The sequence below is a fragment of the Apteryx rowi genome, unplaced genomic scaffold (genome assembly GCF_003343035.1).
Source record: "Apteryx rowi isolate R43461 unplaced genomic scaffold, aptRow1 scaffold_8, whole genome shotgun sequence".
In the NCBI taxonomy this organism is placed as follows: Eukaryota; Metazoa; Chordata; class Aves; order Apterygiformes; family Apterygidae; genus Apteryx; species Apteryx rowi.
In genome coordinates, this window is record NW_020451093.1 from 1,666,800 (window position 1) to 1,685,633 (window position 18,834).

Below are 18,834 nucleotides of genomic sequence, written 5' to 3' on the forward strand. Positions count from 1 at the left end.
TACACCGACTTTGTCTTAAACAAATATTTCAGAAACGAATCCAAATAGGCCCAGTGAAACTCAAATATTTGTAAAAAATTTTAGTATCCATCATTCTTCCTCTAAGAGGTTCTATGGTACATTCACACCCGTGTAACATACTGTACTCTCCCACTATCCACTACCTCACAGTCTTCGGCAAAATGAGCTCCTTCCTCTATGAAGGATCGAGATTAAGACATAAAACCTGAATTTAAGAGTTTTGTTTGTTCCCCCACCACCACCAATTTGAGAATACAAGCATAGTAGCAGCACAAACCTACAGTACTTGAGAAGGTTAAGAAATGCTTTGTCTTGAGCAGAATGCATATTATTTTGAGATATGCTTGCATTTGACAAGCCAAAGGAAGGATCGCCACTGTAGACCACTGTTTAACGCAGATCCACTTTGACATACCATAATCACAGGCTTAATTTTGAAGTCCCTCAACTCCTTGCCTTTGTAATACACTGCCTGCCTTACCCTGCTTTACCTGTCTGTCAGAAAGCAGTGCACGGGGTCAGAATTTTCCAGTTTCACCCTTATTTTTAGTTTTTCCAGTAAAAAGGAATGCACACAGAGGCTTATTGTTATTTCTTTATTATTCTACACATGATTAGCTTTCTTACATTTAGCAGGTTTAAGCTGAAAGAAGGCCAAGAGAGTCTGCCAAGTGAAGACAAAAAGAAGCGCAGAGACAAAACCAAAATCAACTCAGGGTTTCTAGAAAGGTTTCAGGATTAAGGATGAAACCTTAAAGACAGAAAAAAGGTTAACTTCTGATCAGGTGAGATGCTGTAACAACTCATGTCACAATCATTCAATTAATAGACTCTGCAGCAGGCAAACACTGATAAGAGCACTACAACTTAATGATCTAATCTGTACTCTCAGAGAATGAAAACCTCCTTCAAAATAGGCACTTTACTTGGATTATTTCCAGTGCAGTCACACCGTATGGCAAGATGTACTCTCTCTGCTAAGCCTGAAGTGCACTGGTAGGAAAAACTGGACAATTAAACCCCACCAACACACCAGAGCAATAATAATAAAAGGGAGGATTAAAAACACTTGCAGAGAAAGGTATGTCAAGCACTAAAAAGTAGCCCAACCTCTGGTGCCCGACCAAGAGACTACAGAAATCTGCTCCCTCGCAGCGTTAAACCTCGTCATCCCATGTCTCTTCCTAATGATCTTCCCCATGACAAACTCAACTCTCCGTCAGCATGCCAGCATGCCACTCCTTTCTTTGCTATCTATCTGGAATAGGGTGAAAACCAGGAAAAGTCAGAACCCCTGGCTTGAGGAAAGGGATTGAACTGGGTTTCAGTCATTTATCATGAAACAAAATGATGCAAAAGAAAAATCTTACTCAAGGTGTAAATTAAGCATAGTTATCAAAAAATAAAACAGTGTGGTCTATGATGTGATTTGTTCTGAACATGGTTTGTAGCTTCTCTTTATCCTTTCCCAGCATATCCTCAGTTATCTGATTGCCCCAGGAAYAGCTCACTGTTTTAGGCAACACAACTAGTGATATCCTCAAGGCAATATTTTCGGGAATAACCTATTGATAGCTATTATAGAGCATGTCTGGAGGATAACGGATGCTTTCTGAAATATATATTTTATTAATGCAATTTAATACAGAATTGTACTAAAGGTTAACACTGTAAGGTTTGAGATTACAGAGCAGGCACTACAAATGGAATTAAAACCTCGTTACACTGAAACATTCATACCAATCTATATGTTTTACAATGTCTGCAAACTGAAGCATACAAAATATTGTTACCAAAGATAATCACATTAAGATTTTTGGCAATCTTTTACAATAAAAGCTGTCTGCAATAGTAGTCAGGAACTGTTATGGAAATGCAGCAGAATCCCTATGGAGTTAGGTATTACAACCATGTTACAACCAACTGCAAAGTGTTTAATGTCACTGCAAAAAATATCAAGGGAACTTAAGCAATAAACCACATACGGTTAAGCCTTGTATTCCTTACCACAGCACTCCTATCACCAAATCCAGGGGCAAAGCCCATGGTAATTACTTAGGTCCACTCCTGCAGCATGCCAGATAAAATCAACTCTCATCATCCTGTTACTTAGTCTAGTCACCTAGCATCTTTTGGTATTTGGTGAGGATCTAGTCACCAATTTTCCGTATCTASTTGAATAGTTTGAAGCATGTCAGATGACTTAAAACTGCAGCATTTGTCCTTTGATGCTTTTCTCATCCTTAAGAAGGGAAATGTCCATTCCTTCTGGGGGGACCCTTCAGCGAGGTCCAGATCAAAACTGAGCAAGCATCTTGAGACTTTCCCTCAGATAGGACTGAGTAAGAACCTCGGAGCTGTCCTTCCTACTGCTGATGGACTAAAAACAACTATCCTCCAAGCAACATCCATGACAGGAAAATGAACAACCAGCAGCCATGGAGCTGAAAGAAACTTTTTACATCTTCAGGGCATAAATCCCTGAAGATACATCTACAGGGTATCTAGCCAAATGGAATATCAGCGTAAGAGATGACTAATTAGAAGAATTTTGCCCGTAAGCAACAATGTCTATATAAGAAAAGCAAATCCAATCCTTCTCTCCTAAAGTTTCTCATGTGCTTTAAGAAGCAAAAGTCTGAAAAGACAGTTTGCACCTAATGGCTTTTCAGCCTTAAATATATTTGCTGCAGCTTTGAATAATCATATTTGAAATGTGCTCATAGGGGAAAACACACACCCAAAACATTTTGATAGGAGAAAAAGATTAAAGCTAAATTTTTAAGTTGCGCTGTCCAATTTTGAGCATTGACAACAAATGAGCGGCTGCATAGCCCATTACATTGGAACAATACGGTGGAATAATTACAAGTTCTAAGATAAAATTTAAATTACCATAATAATTCTCCTGTGAAACAATCCAATCTATGCAGGCTACAAATTGCTAGTAGGTTGAAAAAATATATTACCACCTCAAGCCAGGCAGATAAATTATTCTATTTCCTTTAGTTATTGTAGCAACTTAAGACGTTACACAGAGCAAGATGATAAACTGATTATATTCACAAATTACGTGTTGGTCACATTTAAAGATCAGCTCTTTACTTGCATACCACATTACAAAGCCAGCTATGCAAAATGTGAGTAAAGATACAATTATATAGTGGTTTCTAGCTGACTTTAAGAGCAAAAACCCAATCCATAGCACCCACCACTGGATGGAATAGGCAACATCAATTTGGGCCCATCCTTGGGCATGCTTCCCTACTATTTTATGTTGCCTGTGCCCTTCCTTTTTTTAGAGTTTGCTAGTGAAAGCTGTTTGCTCATCCCTGTTTAATACACGAGTAATAGATAACTTTGTTTCAAGATCTAGACAAGACCAAGGATTCACCAATTATTCTACTCAGAGAGAAAACATTCTGGATTTCATGTTCTTATCCCCTGGACCACAAATCTGCATATCTGTACTACTTAGGGCACCAACCTCCAGCAGTTCTTAAAGCACTCCTTTCCTTTTGACTTTAATGAGAGCAGAAGGCATACCACTATCTTAAAAAGTTTCAGCACTTTTTTGGATCAGGTTTTTACCTGCTTGCAATTAGAAAGGGACTGTAGGCTTCCCTTTTTTAATTTGTTGTAAAATTGTCAATGTAAAATTTAGGCTGAGCTGACTAAYGTCTTTGAAGATTCCAACCATGTTCATAAAAAAAGCACCACTATCAAGTTCATTTAGTTTTATGTCAGCTTTTTAATCATAATATTCCGTCATGATTTAATCTGCTCTGTACCTACAACCATCAATCTGAATATACACAACTGATCATTAATGATACATTTACAGTTTATAACACAAGTTTTATAGGACAGGAAAGTTATTAATTCAAGCCACCTCTAGCCACCTCTAACAAAAAACAACAACAACAAAAATTCTGATCATAAACTTACATGTTTCCATCTGCCTCATTAGTAAAAAGACACAGTCTATAACCAGCAAATTGCACAGCAGTTGCAGCAGTTAAATATAGGTTTATAATCATCTGAGACAAGAGACCACAAGTGTGATATGATCAATATATTAAAATAGGATAAATCCACATTATCTGGGTAGTGAACTTCAATCTAACCACACAATTAGAAGGTCAGTCTTTACTAGCATTATACTTATTGATTTTTAAGACGTATGTCTTTTACCAGCCAAGGGAACTGTTTGCTTTCAAGAAGGGAGCCTTGGAGCGTGGGTAGCCCAAGGACCGGTTGGGACAAGGGCAAGTCCAATCGCCAGCTGTGAAAGGCACGTGCCATGGAGGTTTCCAAACATGCTTGTCATTCCCATTTCCTACCCTCTCCCCTTCTAGGAAGGAGGTAAATTAATGAGAGCTACCATTGTAGAAGACTACTGGGATAGCCGAAGACTTTAAAGAAAGACCGAGTCATTGTGTTGGTGCAGAAAACATCCCTGGGAGACAAGCCGATAGCTTAAAGCAGACTGATGCTTTGGAAAAGATGCCCTTTAAACTTATCACAGATTCCTTGTGACAGCCCCTAAAGTAACATCTATTCTCCGCCAGCCTTCTCCTCCTCTGTTCTCCTTATCCAAGTTTAATTTCTCTAATCATTTTACTGGACAAAATTTCCATTTAGACAGATCTCTTTATATCACTGGATTCAAAAAGGTAAGTGACAATGCCGTTTCAAAGGCGACTCTCGGTAATAAGTTCCATTGCAAGGATTCGAGATCTTTATCACCACATTGTCTTTCTCTCAGAGGTATTCCTCCCATTTCCTTTTTAATATTCTTTTGTGATACAGATGTTAGGAAATGAAGATAATCTTTTAAAAGGACAGAGGCACACATTTAAATCTGAAGCAGGAAATTTTCCTATGTTCAGCTTCGACAGGAGGATAGATCTGGCTCTTATATGCTGAATAATGTAAATGGTGGAAGATTTTTATCCTGTTGTAGATTCCCCAAAATTAAAAAGAAAACTCACTTTTATTTACTTGGGTAGGAAAGATGGCAGAAAGAATTACTGGCATTTTTAAAAAGCACTTAGTTATATGAGAGGCCTTCTTCTCTAGAAACTTAAGAATTTTCAAATTATTTAGAGCCATTTCTGTATCAAATAGTCCTTCAAAGCATGTCAACAGTAAAGTCCATTAACAAGGAAACAGACAGTATACAGAATTGACAGAATTCAATGAAGGCAATCATCCATTTTAATATTTTTAAAGTGTATGTGAACTTTTAAAACATATACAAAAGTGATTTCCAGTTTTATGACTGCAATCTAGACAGAAGCTTGTCACCTTTAAATATATCGACTATTACTGTATTATCTTTTCTGCAAAACATTATTGTAAGTTATTCAAATACTTTGGGTTGGAAGGAGTCCCTAATGGGTCAAGTAAGGGAATCCCTCATATCTCAGAACATGGGAATATCACTGATTTTTCATCAAGAAAAAGCTTTCCCAAAAGCAAACCATCTGAAGTTGCTACTAAGGATGTAGCCTCTGATTCTAGCCATGTCCTAAATTCACAAGTATGCCATGAAACACACCATGGAGCATTGTCAAACATGGCAATTCTTCTCAAAGCACATTATACTTAATAAAAAGTCTTCCTAGAAAAGTTTCTCATAATCTGCTTACTGGAACTCTGGCAACCAAACACGATTTCCCTTGTGTTATTTTCCCACTATATGCCTATGTTTTTATATTTAAACTCAAGTCACTCCCACAGCTGTTTATTCTTTCTACTAATATAATTAGCAGTTAATTGAAGATAAGGTTAATCCCACTAGCTACAATCTTTTATTCTTTTAGTATTGAGAATTACTATCTATAACATCCTTTAATACAAATGTTTACACATGACTGTGGCTCTTCTCTGTCATCTTCAGCTTCATACTCATTCCTCCTAACTCTCCTTCTAGGTCTTATTTTTCGTATCTTATTTTCTCTGCTGTTTCATAGTTTTTCCTCAATCATACCTAAAAAAACAAGTTGCTTCTAAAACGTTCTCAGCAAAGAATAATAAAAGTCTAGACAGCGCTATAGATTTTTTAGCAATGACAACTTGTCTTTATTCCTCAACAGGAGCTGTTCCAAGAAGTTTCATGAAACGCACAGAAGCACAATCCAGCAGATAACCAAAATTACACAACAGCACACTGTGATCTGAGCTGGCCTTAGCCCACAGGTGGCAGTTTCATGCCACTGAGCTTGACAYGGCCTGCCCCACTTCCCCACCACTGAGACGGAGAAAAGACAGTCTGGGAGAATGATGGGTGTAGTTTCTGTCTAAGCTATAAAACCATACTATGACACCTAGCCAGAGCTAAACAGATCAAATTATTATCTCCAGCAAGAATCACTCACCTGGCTTTTAATACACAGCGCATTTTAAAAAGAATTCATCATTTCTTACCTTTCAGAAAATGTAGGGAACTCTCCTTCAGATGCTCATATATAGATTTCTTAAGGTTATCTTCCAGCCTYCTTCCGGAACGATATTTAGGACATAGATTTGAGGTTTTAAATCCCTACTGAATTACTTTGCAGAAATCATGCCAAAAATTCCAGTTTAGTCTGAGTGGCTCTGCCGCATGACAAGAGATACCTATGATATATCAGTCGGCACAGTAGTCACTTTGGGACCATACTTGTTTAGTTTTCTTTGTGAAGAATATTGTGGAACCTTATCTGATTTTTTWAAATGGCAAATTGGTCTGTAATCTTCTGTGCCCAATTTCTTAGTCATATATAAGTAAATAGCACTCCTTTGGGATGACACTTATTCTTTAGACTGCCTGTACATATAATGGTCAGTGGTGGTTTGACTGCTTCAGCTGGTGCCTTTGAGGACTATCATGAAATCCTAACTCAACTGAATCTACTTAAGTTATCTTAATTCTTTAACCTGCTTGCTTCCACTTTTCTTTCTTGTGATCTCAAATTATCCCTGTCAACTTTTATTGGAATATGTACCCCATTATTTTCCTTTAGGGAAGACTAAGACAGAACAACTGTTAAGCATTCCTGCTTTCTCATCTATTATATGCCCCTCTATCCTAGTAAAGAGTAGGCCTTTGCCTTCTACATGCTTCTCTGTTTAAAATGATTTTTCACCCTTTTACAATCTTTGCAAAAATGCCTTAGTTATATGTGTATATATAGATACATATCATGCTTTCAAATAAAAAAACAACGTAAGCATTAAGCAGTTTGGTCTTTCACATACAGGGTACCAATGCATGGAGGCATCAAGGCAAACGATGAATAAAAAGAAAAATGATGATGAGCTTCCAGTGCAAACATGGGCAGGTTCTTTCCTGACTAATGGCTCAGAATTTAGAATATGATGTTAAAATAAAACGTTTTAAAAAATGTTATTCTCTTAGACCACACCTAATTAATATCAAATGACTTGACTTAAGGGAAAAAGTAAAAGTAAGGAAAACAAATCATTTTGTGCTCATCTTATTGAAGTCCTTGGGATTAAGGTATCTATCATGTCTAACAAAGGGATCTTTTTATTAAAGATGTAAAGGAATGTGTTGAGCTTGAATAGTTTCTTTACTTTATATGGCATCAAGGAATTGCAGAACTATGCATCTGTAGCACACATGACTTTCCTGCTCTCACAAGTTCAAAAGAAACCAAACTATGACAAGTGCCACAGGAAAGAAACAGTCAGTACTTGTATTTTGCACGTTACAATGCAATTTTAAAAATACATCAATAAGAACAGTAAACCAGTGATAAGTAACAGAAGTTCTCTTGACAACTACCAGTCCTATTTACCTTGAAAACATCTTACCATACATGACTGCACAGCACATAGGTAGGTGGCAACAGCACACAGTAATAGTACTTAGCTCCTATACCAGTGCTTTTCTTTCATGAACATAAACATGTTTTACAATGGAGAATGATCTATAGCTAGAAATACCAACAACAATATACCTGTTATTGTGCAAAATAAAAATGCACAGAGCCTTGAACTTTGACAGGTACAGGATTTCACAGTATGTAAACACCAAACAAGAGCCTCAATCTCTTTAAAAGGGAGTAACAGGGAATTATTCAAATTTCATCAAAATGAGGTTTTTACTGTCTCCTGACATAGAAGAGCCTGCCAACCCAACCACTGCTCTGCACAGCAATCCCTGCCCTTGGTCTTGAGCACCAGCTATTACTGAAACACGCTTCCATGAGCTTCCTTCAGACCACCTTGCTATCACAAAAAAGTAATGTATGGAGGGGGTTATATGCTGTGCGTGGACCACTGTATGGGCACTGGTAACCTACTATGGAATCGTGGTACAAGTTTTGACATACTGTTTTTATCTTTGGCATGTCTTTGGCATGTGTTACAGGAAAGGTAAACCAAAGAATTACACTGTAACCTAGTACTTCTTAGGTGCTAACCTATTACAATTGTGCAAAACAAAAACAAAAACAAACAAACAAAAAACTCACAAACACCACTATATCCTATTACAATTTAGTGCTAGCTAAGAGACAAGGGGGAGCAAAGTACCACTTCATGCTCTGATAAATCAGTAGTAGGTGCCACCTCCCAGAAACACAAGCACGATGCATACTGTCAGTGTGTACACACATAAAAACCCAACCTGGGATTTTCCGAGTACACAGAAAACTATGCTTTTGTCTGTGGAAGATACAAATTACGTATTTCCCCGTTAAAAAAAAAATAAAGCTTTCAGAGCAACTAAGATGCCGTGAAAGGTCGCCACCTGACTCACTAGCATTACGTAAGTCAATATACGTCACGCACACTAGCCTGTTATAACTTCTGTCCCTTGCATGACTTCTGTGCTTTGAGTTTCCTCCGGTTCTTCAGCCCTCTGCAGTCCTTTTGACCTCATTGCTTTTGTTCCTTCTCAACTTTGATATGAAAATACCTACATTTCAGTCAGCTGGTTCTCTAACATCAGAATCAGAATGCTAGTTTTTGAAGGAAACTGAGGGTACATACACAAGAACTATCTTCAAACAATGTGTTATTTAAAAACTACAGTATTCACACCTAAAACAGGTATGAAGCTTCATCCCTTTACTCTTTCAATTCTAATCCACAGTGAGGAAGGACAACCTGATCATTAGGTTAAAGCCCTAGTAAAATGGTACTCACGCCACTTCCCGAGACTCAGCAAGTCTGGCCATGGTTAAGGAGCCCTCCAGGGAAGGCACTCTGCCCCGTGTACCGAAAAAAATGACTTCGGGACAGGTGCCTGCGAACCCAGACATCAGTCCCACCTCGCGGTGTACGAGGCCTCCCAGGACCGTCAGACCCAGGTCACCAACATGTTTCAACAACAGTTTCTTACAGTCAGAAGCAGAGCAGGAAGGCAGTGGGCAAGTGAGAYGTGCACGTAACACAGCCACGTGTAATAAAATCTGGACGTATCTGAAACATAGGGCAGCCTGAGAAGGTCAGCCTTTGATATAAACTCTATCGTTGTGACAACCTGCCTCCCCCAATAACCCTACTTTCAGGCCACGCAGGGAGGATAAGAGATTTCTGCAGACCTATACAAAAGAGTAGAGGAAAACTGTAGACTGCTCCCTCCACAATCTTTCTCAGGCACAGGGAGTGAGTTCCTACATCGTATTACACTCGTCCCTGACAAACTATAAGCAGGAATCAAGTTATGCCATCGCTGGCTGCCAAGAGAGCATTTTAATCTTCCCAGAGACTAGATTAAAATGTTATGAATGGTTTAAATTGGCATTTAAGGGACGTTAGACAAAGTGACCCACCACAGGGGCTACAGAGGTGTCCTCCAGGTTTATACATAGGCTATGGAGACGCGGTTTCTGCTGCACACGGGCTGTCGGCCACAGCAGTAAGGCCTCTCTGAAGACCAAGCCGGCCTCTAGGTCAGGCAGAAGTGACAATGCTGGAAATGTGAAAGATTTCTTTATAACAACTGCTAAGAAAACAGTTCTCAATTCCGCTCATCTGAAGACAAGGCAGAAGATAGCAGGAAGAATTAACGGTACTTGGAGAAAACCAAGTAGTGTGTGCTTAAATGAAGGGAGACACGGTCGTTGTAGGCAAGGCGTTATCAGATTTGTAGTAGTCACGTTCCCTTGGTCAGAAGCGACAGGCTACACCCTGCGGTCAATAGTGATGAGAGGGGAATGCTGAAATACCATCTAACAGGAATTACACCTATTCCACCTGCAGGACCCTGATGGATCAAACAAGGACCATTTCCTACTTTTCCGATAACATGCATTCTTGAAGGCCTGAGACAGTTTTCCAGGCATAGACATAGATACCTATAAATAACGTCATCTTAACTGAAGAATTTTTGAAATTTACACAAAGGGGATTTTAAAGAGTTGACACTAGCATCCTCAATTACTCCTTACAGACACACCTTACAATAGTGTGTTTCATTGAGCTTGTTTCATTTCAACCAAAATAGTGATCAAAATAACTTAAACCAAAGCTACTTCCATTACTGCTTTAACATTTAATGCCAGTTTGGAGTCACGTGCACTGTATGCACTCAACGAGCAACAATTTGTATTGCTTACTGATGTACAGAAGAGAAATGTAATCAATCTATATTGTGTATATTAGTGTGCTTTTTGGAGTGACAGTATAAATCACACCTACTGCTTCAGGGGGTGTTGTTGCATTTCTGTACATATTGTTGTAGGAAGATGCTGAATTTACTAGACAAAGTGCAGCTGAAACCAAGAAGAAGGAGACACATGAGATACAGAGGTTGCATATTCTTCTCTCATGCCCAGAAAGAAGTCATCCAAGGACAAACTAATATTAAACAATGAATAATCAAAAAAGACAACTGATTAAAAAGAAAAAACAAAAACAAAACACAACATGGGTTAGCCCAATTTTTTCCACAGCTAGCCAAAGAGGCAGCAAGCACAATACTGAACTAAATGGTGACCTTCCAGTATAGACCTGAGAGCTGCCAACAGTCAAAACGAGGAAGACAAACTGCATGACACTGTCTTAGAAGAAACTGGGCTGATAGGTATTTACAGGGTTAGTCTTTATGCACTATACATTGTCATGCCAAAAAAGCCTTACAGAACCTAACAGAACAGCTGCAGAAAAGCAACAGATCTCAGCGGTTTTGAGAGAGGGAACGTGAAGGATTTCACCCCAAGGTGAGATTACGCTAAGGCAATGCAAGCATAACTGCATCTGACTACAATGCAAAAATCCAGCTTCAGCATTAAATCGTTTCCCTGAAGGATCCTCCACACCTTAAACACAATTACCCCAATAAAAATAAAAAACAAACTTGCATCTACACGGATACACCACGATACAATTCAGGAAAAGGTTTGGTTTTAAAAGCTCCATCTCCTTCTACAGTAACTGTCACGTATTTATCAAACTAGCCACTGTGTCATTTTAAGGCTCTGACAGATTTATACAGATGTTAAGAAAGAGGACTTCGATTTATTTCAGAGTCTTAGCCTGGAATATTGCTTACTTGGTAAGAACAGAAACATCAATCAATAAAAAAATAAACATCAAAAAAAAAAAGCTTGCCTTCTGAAGTCTTCAAACTCAAACTATATGCTTATATGATAAAGTTTTCACACAACTTCAGATACGAACAGACAGCTTTCCTCCCCGATTACAAAAGGCCAGGTTAGAGCTTTCCACACACTATTATGTTTCGTTCCTTCAAAGATGTGGAGAAAATAGTTTGAGATAGAAAGAAACATGCTCCAAATTACTGTTTAACCTACTGCACTGCATGCATGTGCARGAATGACAGCACGTAAATCAACTCCATTCAGGGACTACGCAGATTTAAAAGATTTATGCTATAATGTATGTTCATACTTTAGTCTTCTACCTATTTAGTACTTCTGAAAGGCAGAATATTTGGGCCCAGAGAATTATTTCCTAGCCATCTTCTTCCAAAGTACTTTCAGTTTGCTTTATTTTAACATCTCCTCCCATCACCACCTCTCCTGTCCCATTTAATTGTTCTCCAAATTGGAAAAAAAAAAGGCTCAAGCCCTTCAAGCACACAGTCTCTCAGCAGCACAGGATCTCCAGCTGCCAGTTTCATTATCTGCTATTTCACACAGTGAGAAAAATACACTTGTTTAGGGAAAAAGTCTGGTTTTGTATGCTAATGCTGTAATATCGTACTAAACATAAGAAAAAAGAATCTGTAATATTCATCATGACAGAGCTAATACTTCATTTGCTTTTATATCATGTAAGTGCTGCATTCTCTTCCTAGCATCTGGTCTACACACTAATGGAGCCAAAGGGAGTTTGTGTCATTGGCAATAACGGGGTCAAACTCAGGTGCCATTAGTGAAAAGAGATATTTAAGTTTGTCTTTCCTCACTGTAGCTAATGTGCAGACAGTCTTAAAAAGCACCTAACAGTGATTCAGATTGTTTCACCTTTATATAAATCACAGGCACAAAAATAAGGAGACAAACAGCTTTAACCAAAGAACTTGCATCTCTCTGCTTCTTGATAGAATTATTTTAGAGRGACCTAGATTGCAAATAACGGAAGAAAAAAATGGATTAATTTGTAGAGAGTGGACTTCACGGATACTAACTAATAGCATAGTCACTCTTTTGGAAATACTGTTGAACTGAATCAGACTACCACAATTTTACAGGGATAACAAAAGGTTATGCTGAAAAGATCTGCACATGCAGCCCTTAAAATTTTACCAAGTTACTGGATACATTTCTGCTGAGACTGTTTGTTTTCCCCTCACATTCTCTTTTCTTTAAACCAGGGCTGCATCAGCTTAAACATTGTGAAGGCTTCTAGTTATTGCAACAAGAATTACTGTTCTAAAACAAGGACCTCAAGAAATTCTTCCATAAATAAAGATTAATATACAATAGAGCAAAATATTTCAATAAAGAATATTCATGGAGTGGTTTTAAGTGTGTGTGTGTATCATTCAGGGGACCTCAACAGAAYAAGTAAAAATTGAAATCAAAGATGATAAAACAAGAACAAAAATCAAAAAGGAAGAAAATTAAGGATGAAATATCTTCAGGATTTTTAGAGGAAAGAATTTCAGACTTCTTTGAAAACTTTGTTTAAAAAATAATCTTAAAAGCATTAATGGAAATTTTCCAAGAACAAAACAACAAATCAGATCAAATTTTGTTATTATTATTAAATGCTTTTTCAGCGTTGCCTAGAAACCCAATCATAAATCAGAGGTGCATCATGGCAGACACTGAGCAAAAAAAAACACAGAAAACCCTAACTCCCCCTCATCTACACACACTCACAAACAATCAAAGGAAAATCCTGCCCCACAGCCTGTTTTCATCATTTAAAAGCTGAACTTGAGCTTTTCAAACATTTGGGGKCCTAAAGGAATGAGTTAATACCTAATCTTGATGGAAAATAAACAACATAAAATTCCATCATCTCTTTTGATTCTCTTTTGATTGTTTTATTTTCTGTTCACATGATAAAACAATAAAAAAGATTCTATTCGATGATCTCATTGTGCATCACAAAAACAATAAAGCACTGCAATCCTTATTGTGGTTATATGAAGAGTTTGTCTTAAATCCCCAGTTCTAAGATGGTTTTCTTGTAAGTGGAGCTATGTTCCAGCACAAACTTCTGTTCAAGTCAATGCAGAAAGAGACCCTAAACACGTCCAAGCCGGATGGTGACCTAGCAGGTAAAAGGCACTGTATTTTTTTTCAATTATTTAGACTGATCAAACCCATTCTTAGTAGTTAATAGAGACATTACTCTCAGCTGTAAAGACAACAGCTTTTCTTCCAGCACTTCAAATAATTAAAAACAAGCAAACAAACAGTGATTCCTCAATGGCATGCACTTCTTGAGAAGCATGAAGCTCTGTACTTCTGTGGAAAATTACTGGAAATTCTTACAAATACAAAAGTCTCTAGAAATGAAATTTTTACATTGTTATATAGAATTAAGCCTCTTATGTTTTACAGGATGATATCAGCCACTTAGCCAAACACTTATTGTGTTTACAGAATTTCAGAGGGATCGCTTTTTGCCTTAGATTCCATCCATCCAGGTTATCAAAAGCATATTCTTTCTGTATGTTGAACATAGTTTACTCATGCAACATACCTGGAAAACTGTTCTTGCAGCCCACGCATCTGAGCTCTGCTACGCTCCGACTCCAGCGTTACTTCCCGTAATCTCTTTTCACTCTCAAGTCTTAAATGTCTTTCTTCCTCCAACTCATGTATCAGCTTCTCACGCTGAAAGATCATAAAGGTTATTCATTAACTGCAGATGTAAAACATCCTTTTAGGATAAATTTTATATTAAGTTTGGGAAAAAACATTAAGCAATCAAAATAATTACCCGAACTATTTAGTCCCATCATTTTTGTACGGTAATACTACATAGAATAATAAACCAGAGATGGAAGGTCTTCCAGTTTTGTCACCTGATAGCACAGAGTTATTCCCTACAGGTAAACATAATGTTTACTCCAAGCCAAAGAACCTCTACTTTTTCTACAGTTTAATAATCCATGCAAACATAATACAGTGAAAAAATCCTGGTTTTCCCCCTCTCATTTTTCCTCTCCGGTTTATTAATGCTATTGCAGATTATTGCAAAAAAGAAACAGCAGATTTTGATTTGGTGGGGTCTCAACCTGTAGCTTGGCAGATTGCTGTAAAATATCCCCATTACCTTGCGCGACTCTTATTTGGCTCAGACCCACCGAAATTAGCATAACCGCTATTTAGAAACAAACAACTCTCCTCCTCTTCATAAGCTCTCTTTTTCCTTCACCTCCACTCGAAATAACTTCTAGAAGTCATATTTGAGATGTCAGCAATTTTAATATTTCTTGATAATACACTAGAAGCCTGAAACAGGTGAATTTTTATTATTCAAGAGGACAACTTATCCCCCATTCCTTAATGGCTCCGTCTCATGAACAGACAAGGCCATGACTCCACAGCCACTGCATTTCTGGTTTTGGTTGGGGGGCAGGATTCCCATCAGCAAGGCAGTCTCTTTCCTAAAATACTACGACAAAGAATATGGTTTTTAAAAATGGGGCACCCAGGCAAGTAAATGCAAGAGAAATTAAAATGTCATTAATTTTCCTCATAGCTCTCAAAGGCAAATAGAATATGGCTGTCATTAATTCTTGAAACATAGGACCAAAACACCCCACCCACGACATACTGTGCTACCTAGGTAAATCAACACATGTCATGGGCCAATCTTTAGTGGTTCTTTTACTTCAGTTTCAGATACTAAAACGTCATATAAAAGTGTAACTAATGATAGCAAAACCCTATTTTAAAGTAGCTACATGTGATTTATGAGGAGTAAGAGGAAGAACAGAAAATTTATAAAATGTGCTACTGGAACAAAATAATATGGCCTTTTCCATACAACTCTTACACAGAAATTAAGTGAAAATTTTCCTTTTGCATTTAAATGAGATAACAAACAAATCAATAAACAAAGGCAATTAACATTATACTTCCCCAGTGAAGGGGTTCCAGTGTCAGTTGACTAAAAAAGGTTAAACCATTGTAAAATTTCACCAGGTACAGCATCTATCCACTCTGAAAAATCTCTGTGTACATGAGATTTGTAGGCTGTCGGATGTAGTTCCACTGCTGACCTACATTTTTATGACGTATCTGCAAAAATGCATCTAGAAATTATACATACAGTTTCATTAGAAAAGAACAAAGGTTTCTTAGTGTTAAGCCATTAAATGGGGGAGATATAGATTATTTGTACAAGTCCCACAGCTATAAATCTTACTGGATAATAATTTATAACAGCAGTAACCACAGGACCAAAAAYATGAACATCACCAAGTAGAAAAGGGTCCTTAAAGACAGTGATAAATAAGAAGATGTCACAAAGGGAGGCTGCAAAGGATTAAATGAAATATCTATTCACTTGTGGAAAGATATGGCGACTACTCAGAGAATGGAGGGCTTCTGTCTGGCTAGTCATGCAAAACAGCTGGAAAAGGGAAAATTTCAAAAGAAGAAATGAATTATTTGGAAATAAATGCATTGTTCTAATTAAATGATCTAATTAGAGTCCTTAATATAATATAAGCAAGGTACTGCAAGGTCCTGGGTAATCCTTTGTTTCTGGCAAGCTTCAAGAGCTGAGCGTGAGCAGCTCTGAGCAGAGGAGACCCAGCCGCGGCTGGGAGGAGAACCGGGCCCACCGAGGSCAACTCGGGCTAATGGCACAGGAGGGACTTTCGCAGCCCTTAGCATCTCTCTAGCTTCGCTCCCATCAAAGCCATCTTTAAAATTATACTGTTCGGTGGCCCTTGCCGAATACTGTCAATGACATCTTTTCTTATAGATGACACTTCAGTGCTGCTAAGGAGAGACCCGGTGCTTTCAGARGGTAGTGAGGAAAATGACACAAAAAGAAACCCGCAGCTACCACCCCGTGCTTAAGGCATAAACTTTCAGAAAATACTGATCCAGACAMGGCAAGAAATTCCTGAATGAACAGCAAGACAGGCATTCATTTAAAAGCCCCAAATTTCTTCTCGCCTGCTTGTGTCTATAGAGACTGGGTTAAAACAAAACACGTAACTGTCCCTGCAGTAACTAATGAGGCAGCTTGGAGGAGAAGCAGGTCTGCTCTGGTCCTCCAGTAAGCCCTCTTTCCACACATGAAGCACAAAGCTAGAAGATCTCCAAGGGGAGGAGGCCAAGKAGATGGGCAGCAGTAAATATTCTGTGCATTTCAGAGCTACTCTTAGCAAAATCTTACACTTCAAAAGGCAGGTGAGCATCCTTCCCCTCCCGTCACTGCCAGGACGTTTTCAGGTTGCGTATGGTTTCACTGACAYGGCCTGACAGACTGACTGTGCTCTATCTAACCGCGTGGCCGTGCCGCCAGTAATCACCAGACCGGGCTTTCCTGTAGAGCACAGAATACATAGCAGAGATTCAGGGAGCCTGACGTTCCCCTGAGGCTAACAAGGAGCTGTATAAGCTATTTCTAGGTTTCATTCACCTCTTGCAGGTGCATCACAGAGCGCTGAYGCTACTGTTTATTCCTCATGCTTGCATGGGGAAGTCTGTATTACTGCCCTATGCACAAAGATCAGCACATCCACACGATTTATTTAGTTATTTATTTAAAGGGAGAAGAGAGAGAGAAGAATAAGGTTAGAGAAATTAAGTGTTTAAACAGTATGAACTTCTGCAATGAGGTACATGTCCAGCCGTCATCCAGCCATCTCATGGTCAAGCAGCACGACAGGGTACCAGCTTATGCTTCTTGCAGGAAACGGGATGACCAGCAAACAAGTCACAAGGCTGCAAGAACAGAAACAACAGCACCAACCCCTAGCCCCGAAATCCTGCTTCTCTTCTCGTGCTCAGCGATTTCCTGTACGTATCGGGAAAGTGATCTACGAGAAGTTACTGGCAACCTTGATGCTCTTCTGCCATCCTTGCAGAAAGCAGAGCTATCTGCAGCCAGATCACAGATTAACTAGTCTAGAGGGGAAAAAAGGAGTAAGACAGCACCCACGCTTGAAAAGTTTTCAGTCTCCAGGACACAAAACACTCCTGTATACTACACACAAAACATCTCTCAGCAGCAGCCATCTTATCTACACAAAGAGGACACATTTTTATTCAAAGGAAAAAAGCCATAATGAAGTCTCAGGAGAGAAAGAAGCCTAACCTAGAGAACGGCCCAGATAAGATAATTTTTTTTTCCTCCTGGAAACAGATAAAGTATCCCTGATCTCTCTAAAAATTATGCATTGCCATAATCCCCTTTTTAAGCTCCTCTGTGCTAAGGCCACTTTATTCCTGTGCAAAATAAAGTTGTGTGAAAGGAAATAAACTAGCCAGAAATGGCTTAAGGTTTCATAGTGAATTTAAACGTGCTGGAAAGGGATACAAGTAACGTGTGAGAGAAGAAAAGGTTAAATAAAAAAAAGAAAGTATCACTTGAAATATATCAAAATGTTTTAACACCAGAAAAATCACTGCTGTTTTCCAATGAAATTATATGGATTCACTCTTGCATATTCTTCTTTAACTGCAATTTCTTCTCTCCACGGGCTCTGCTCAGGCCGTTTCCCCCACTTTCTCTGCCCACGCTCTGCCATGCAGCTACAGCCTTCGCCTCGCTGCCTCTCCTCTCTCCCGTTAGAGGTCAACCCATTTGCAGCCCTCCTAACACCAGGACGCCTCTCCAGACAGCCCCACTGCCACCAGGTTTCCCTGCCAAACCTCTGCTAGCTTCCCCTATAGGCAAAAATGTCACGTGAACAAACTAGAGTGAAAGATGGGGTGAGCAAACTCCACCAATACTTCCCTGCAATTACTGGAACGATTTTAACCCTTGAATGAATACTGTTTGCAACTACTTTTTCATGAACGTTTTGCAATCGAGTTTCACCAGCTATGCATTATGCTCGCGAGCAAGCGTTTGCACTTCAGCGACTTCATTTTTTGTGCAGATGTCTAAACATTCACGTCCAAGTGTTTCATTTCTCCCCCAGTCAGGATACGTGCCACATATTAACTTGTCTTCTCAAAGTTAAGCAAGAAATCCAATTCGAGATATTCACGATCAAAGCAAAATGCATGAAAACTCTCTATGGCTACCCTGAAAACAGTGAATGCATTTGAGAGAAAATTCAGAACTGCTCTTCAGCATCCCATGAAGAGACCAAGAAACAAGTTATTCTCAGAGTTATTGGTTCATAGTTACACCCTTAGTCTGATTAAGGGCTGACCCAACGCAGCAATGTGATGAGTA

General features: G+C 38.7%; 1 protein-coding gene across 2 annotated transcripts in view; it reads right to left on the reverse strand.

The window, feature by feature from the left end:
* The window catches only part of NCKAP5 (NCK associated protein 5), a 366,198-nt gene that overhangs the window by 176,249 nt on the left and 171,115 nt on the right, over window positions 1-18,834 (reverse strand). For both annotated transcript variants that reach the window (XM_026089071.1, XM_026089070.1), the window contains exon 4: window positions 14,164-14,297. In XM_026089071.1, the coding sequence (XP_025944856.1) occupies window positions 14,164-14,297 (134 nt within the window). The remainder of the gene's footprint in view (window positions 1-14,163; window positions 14,298-18,834) is intronic.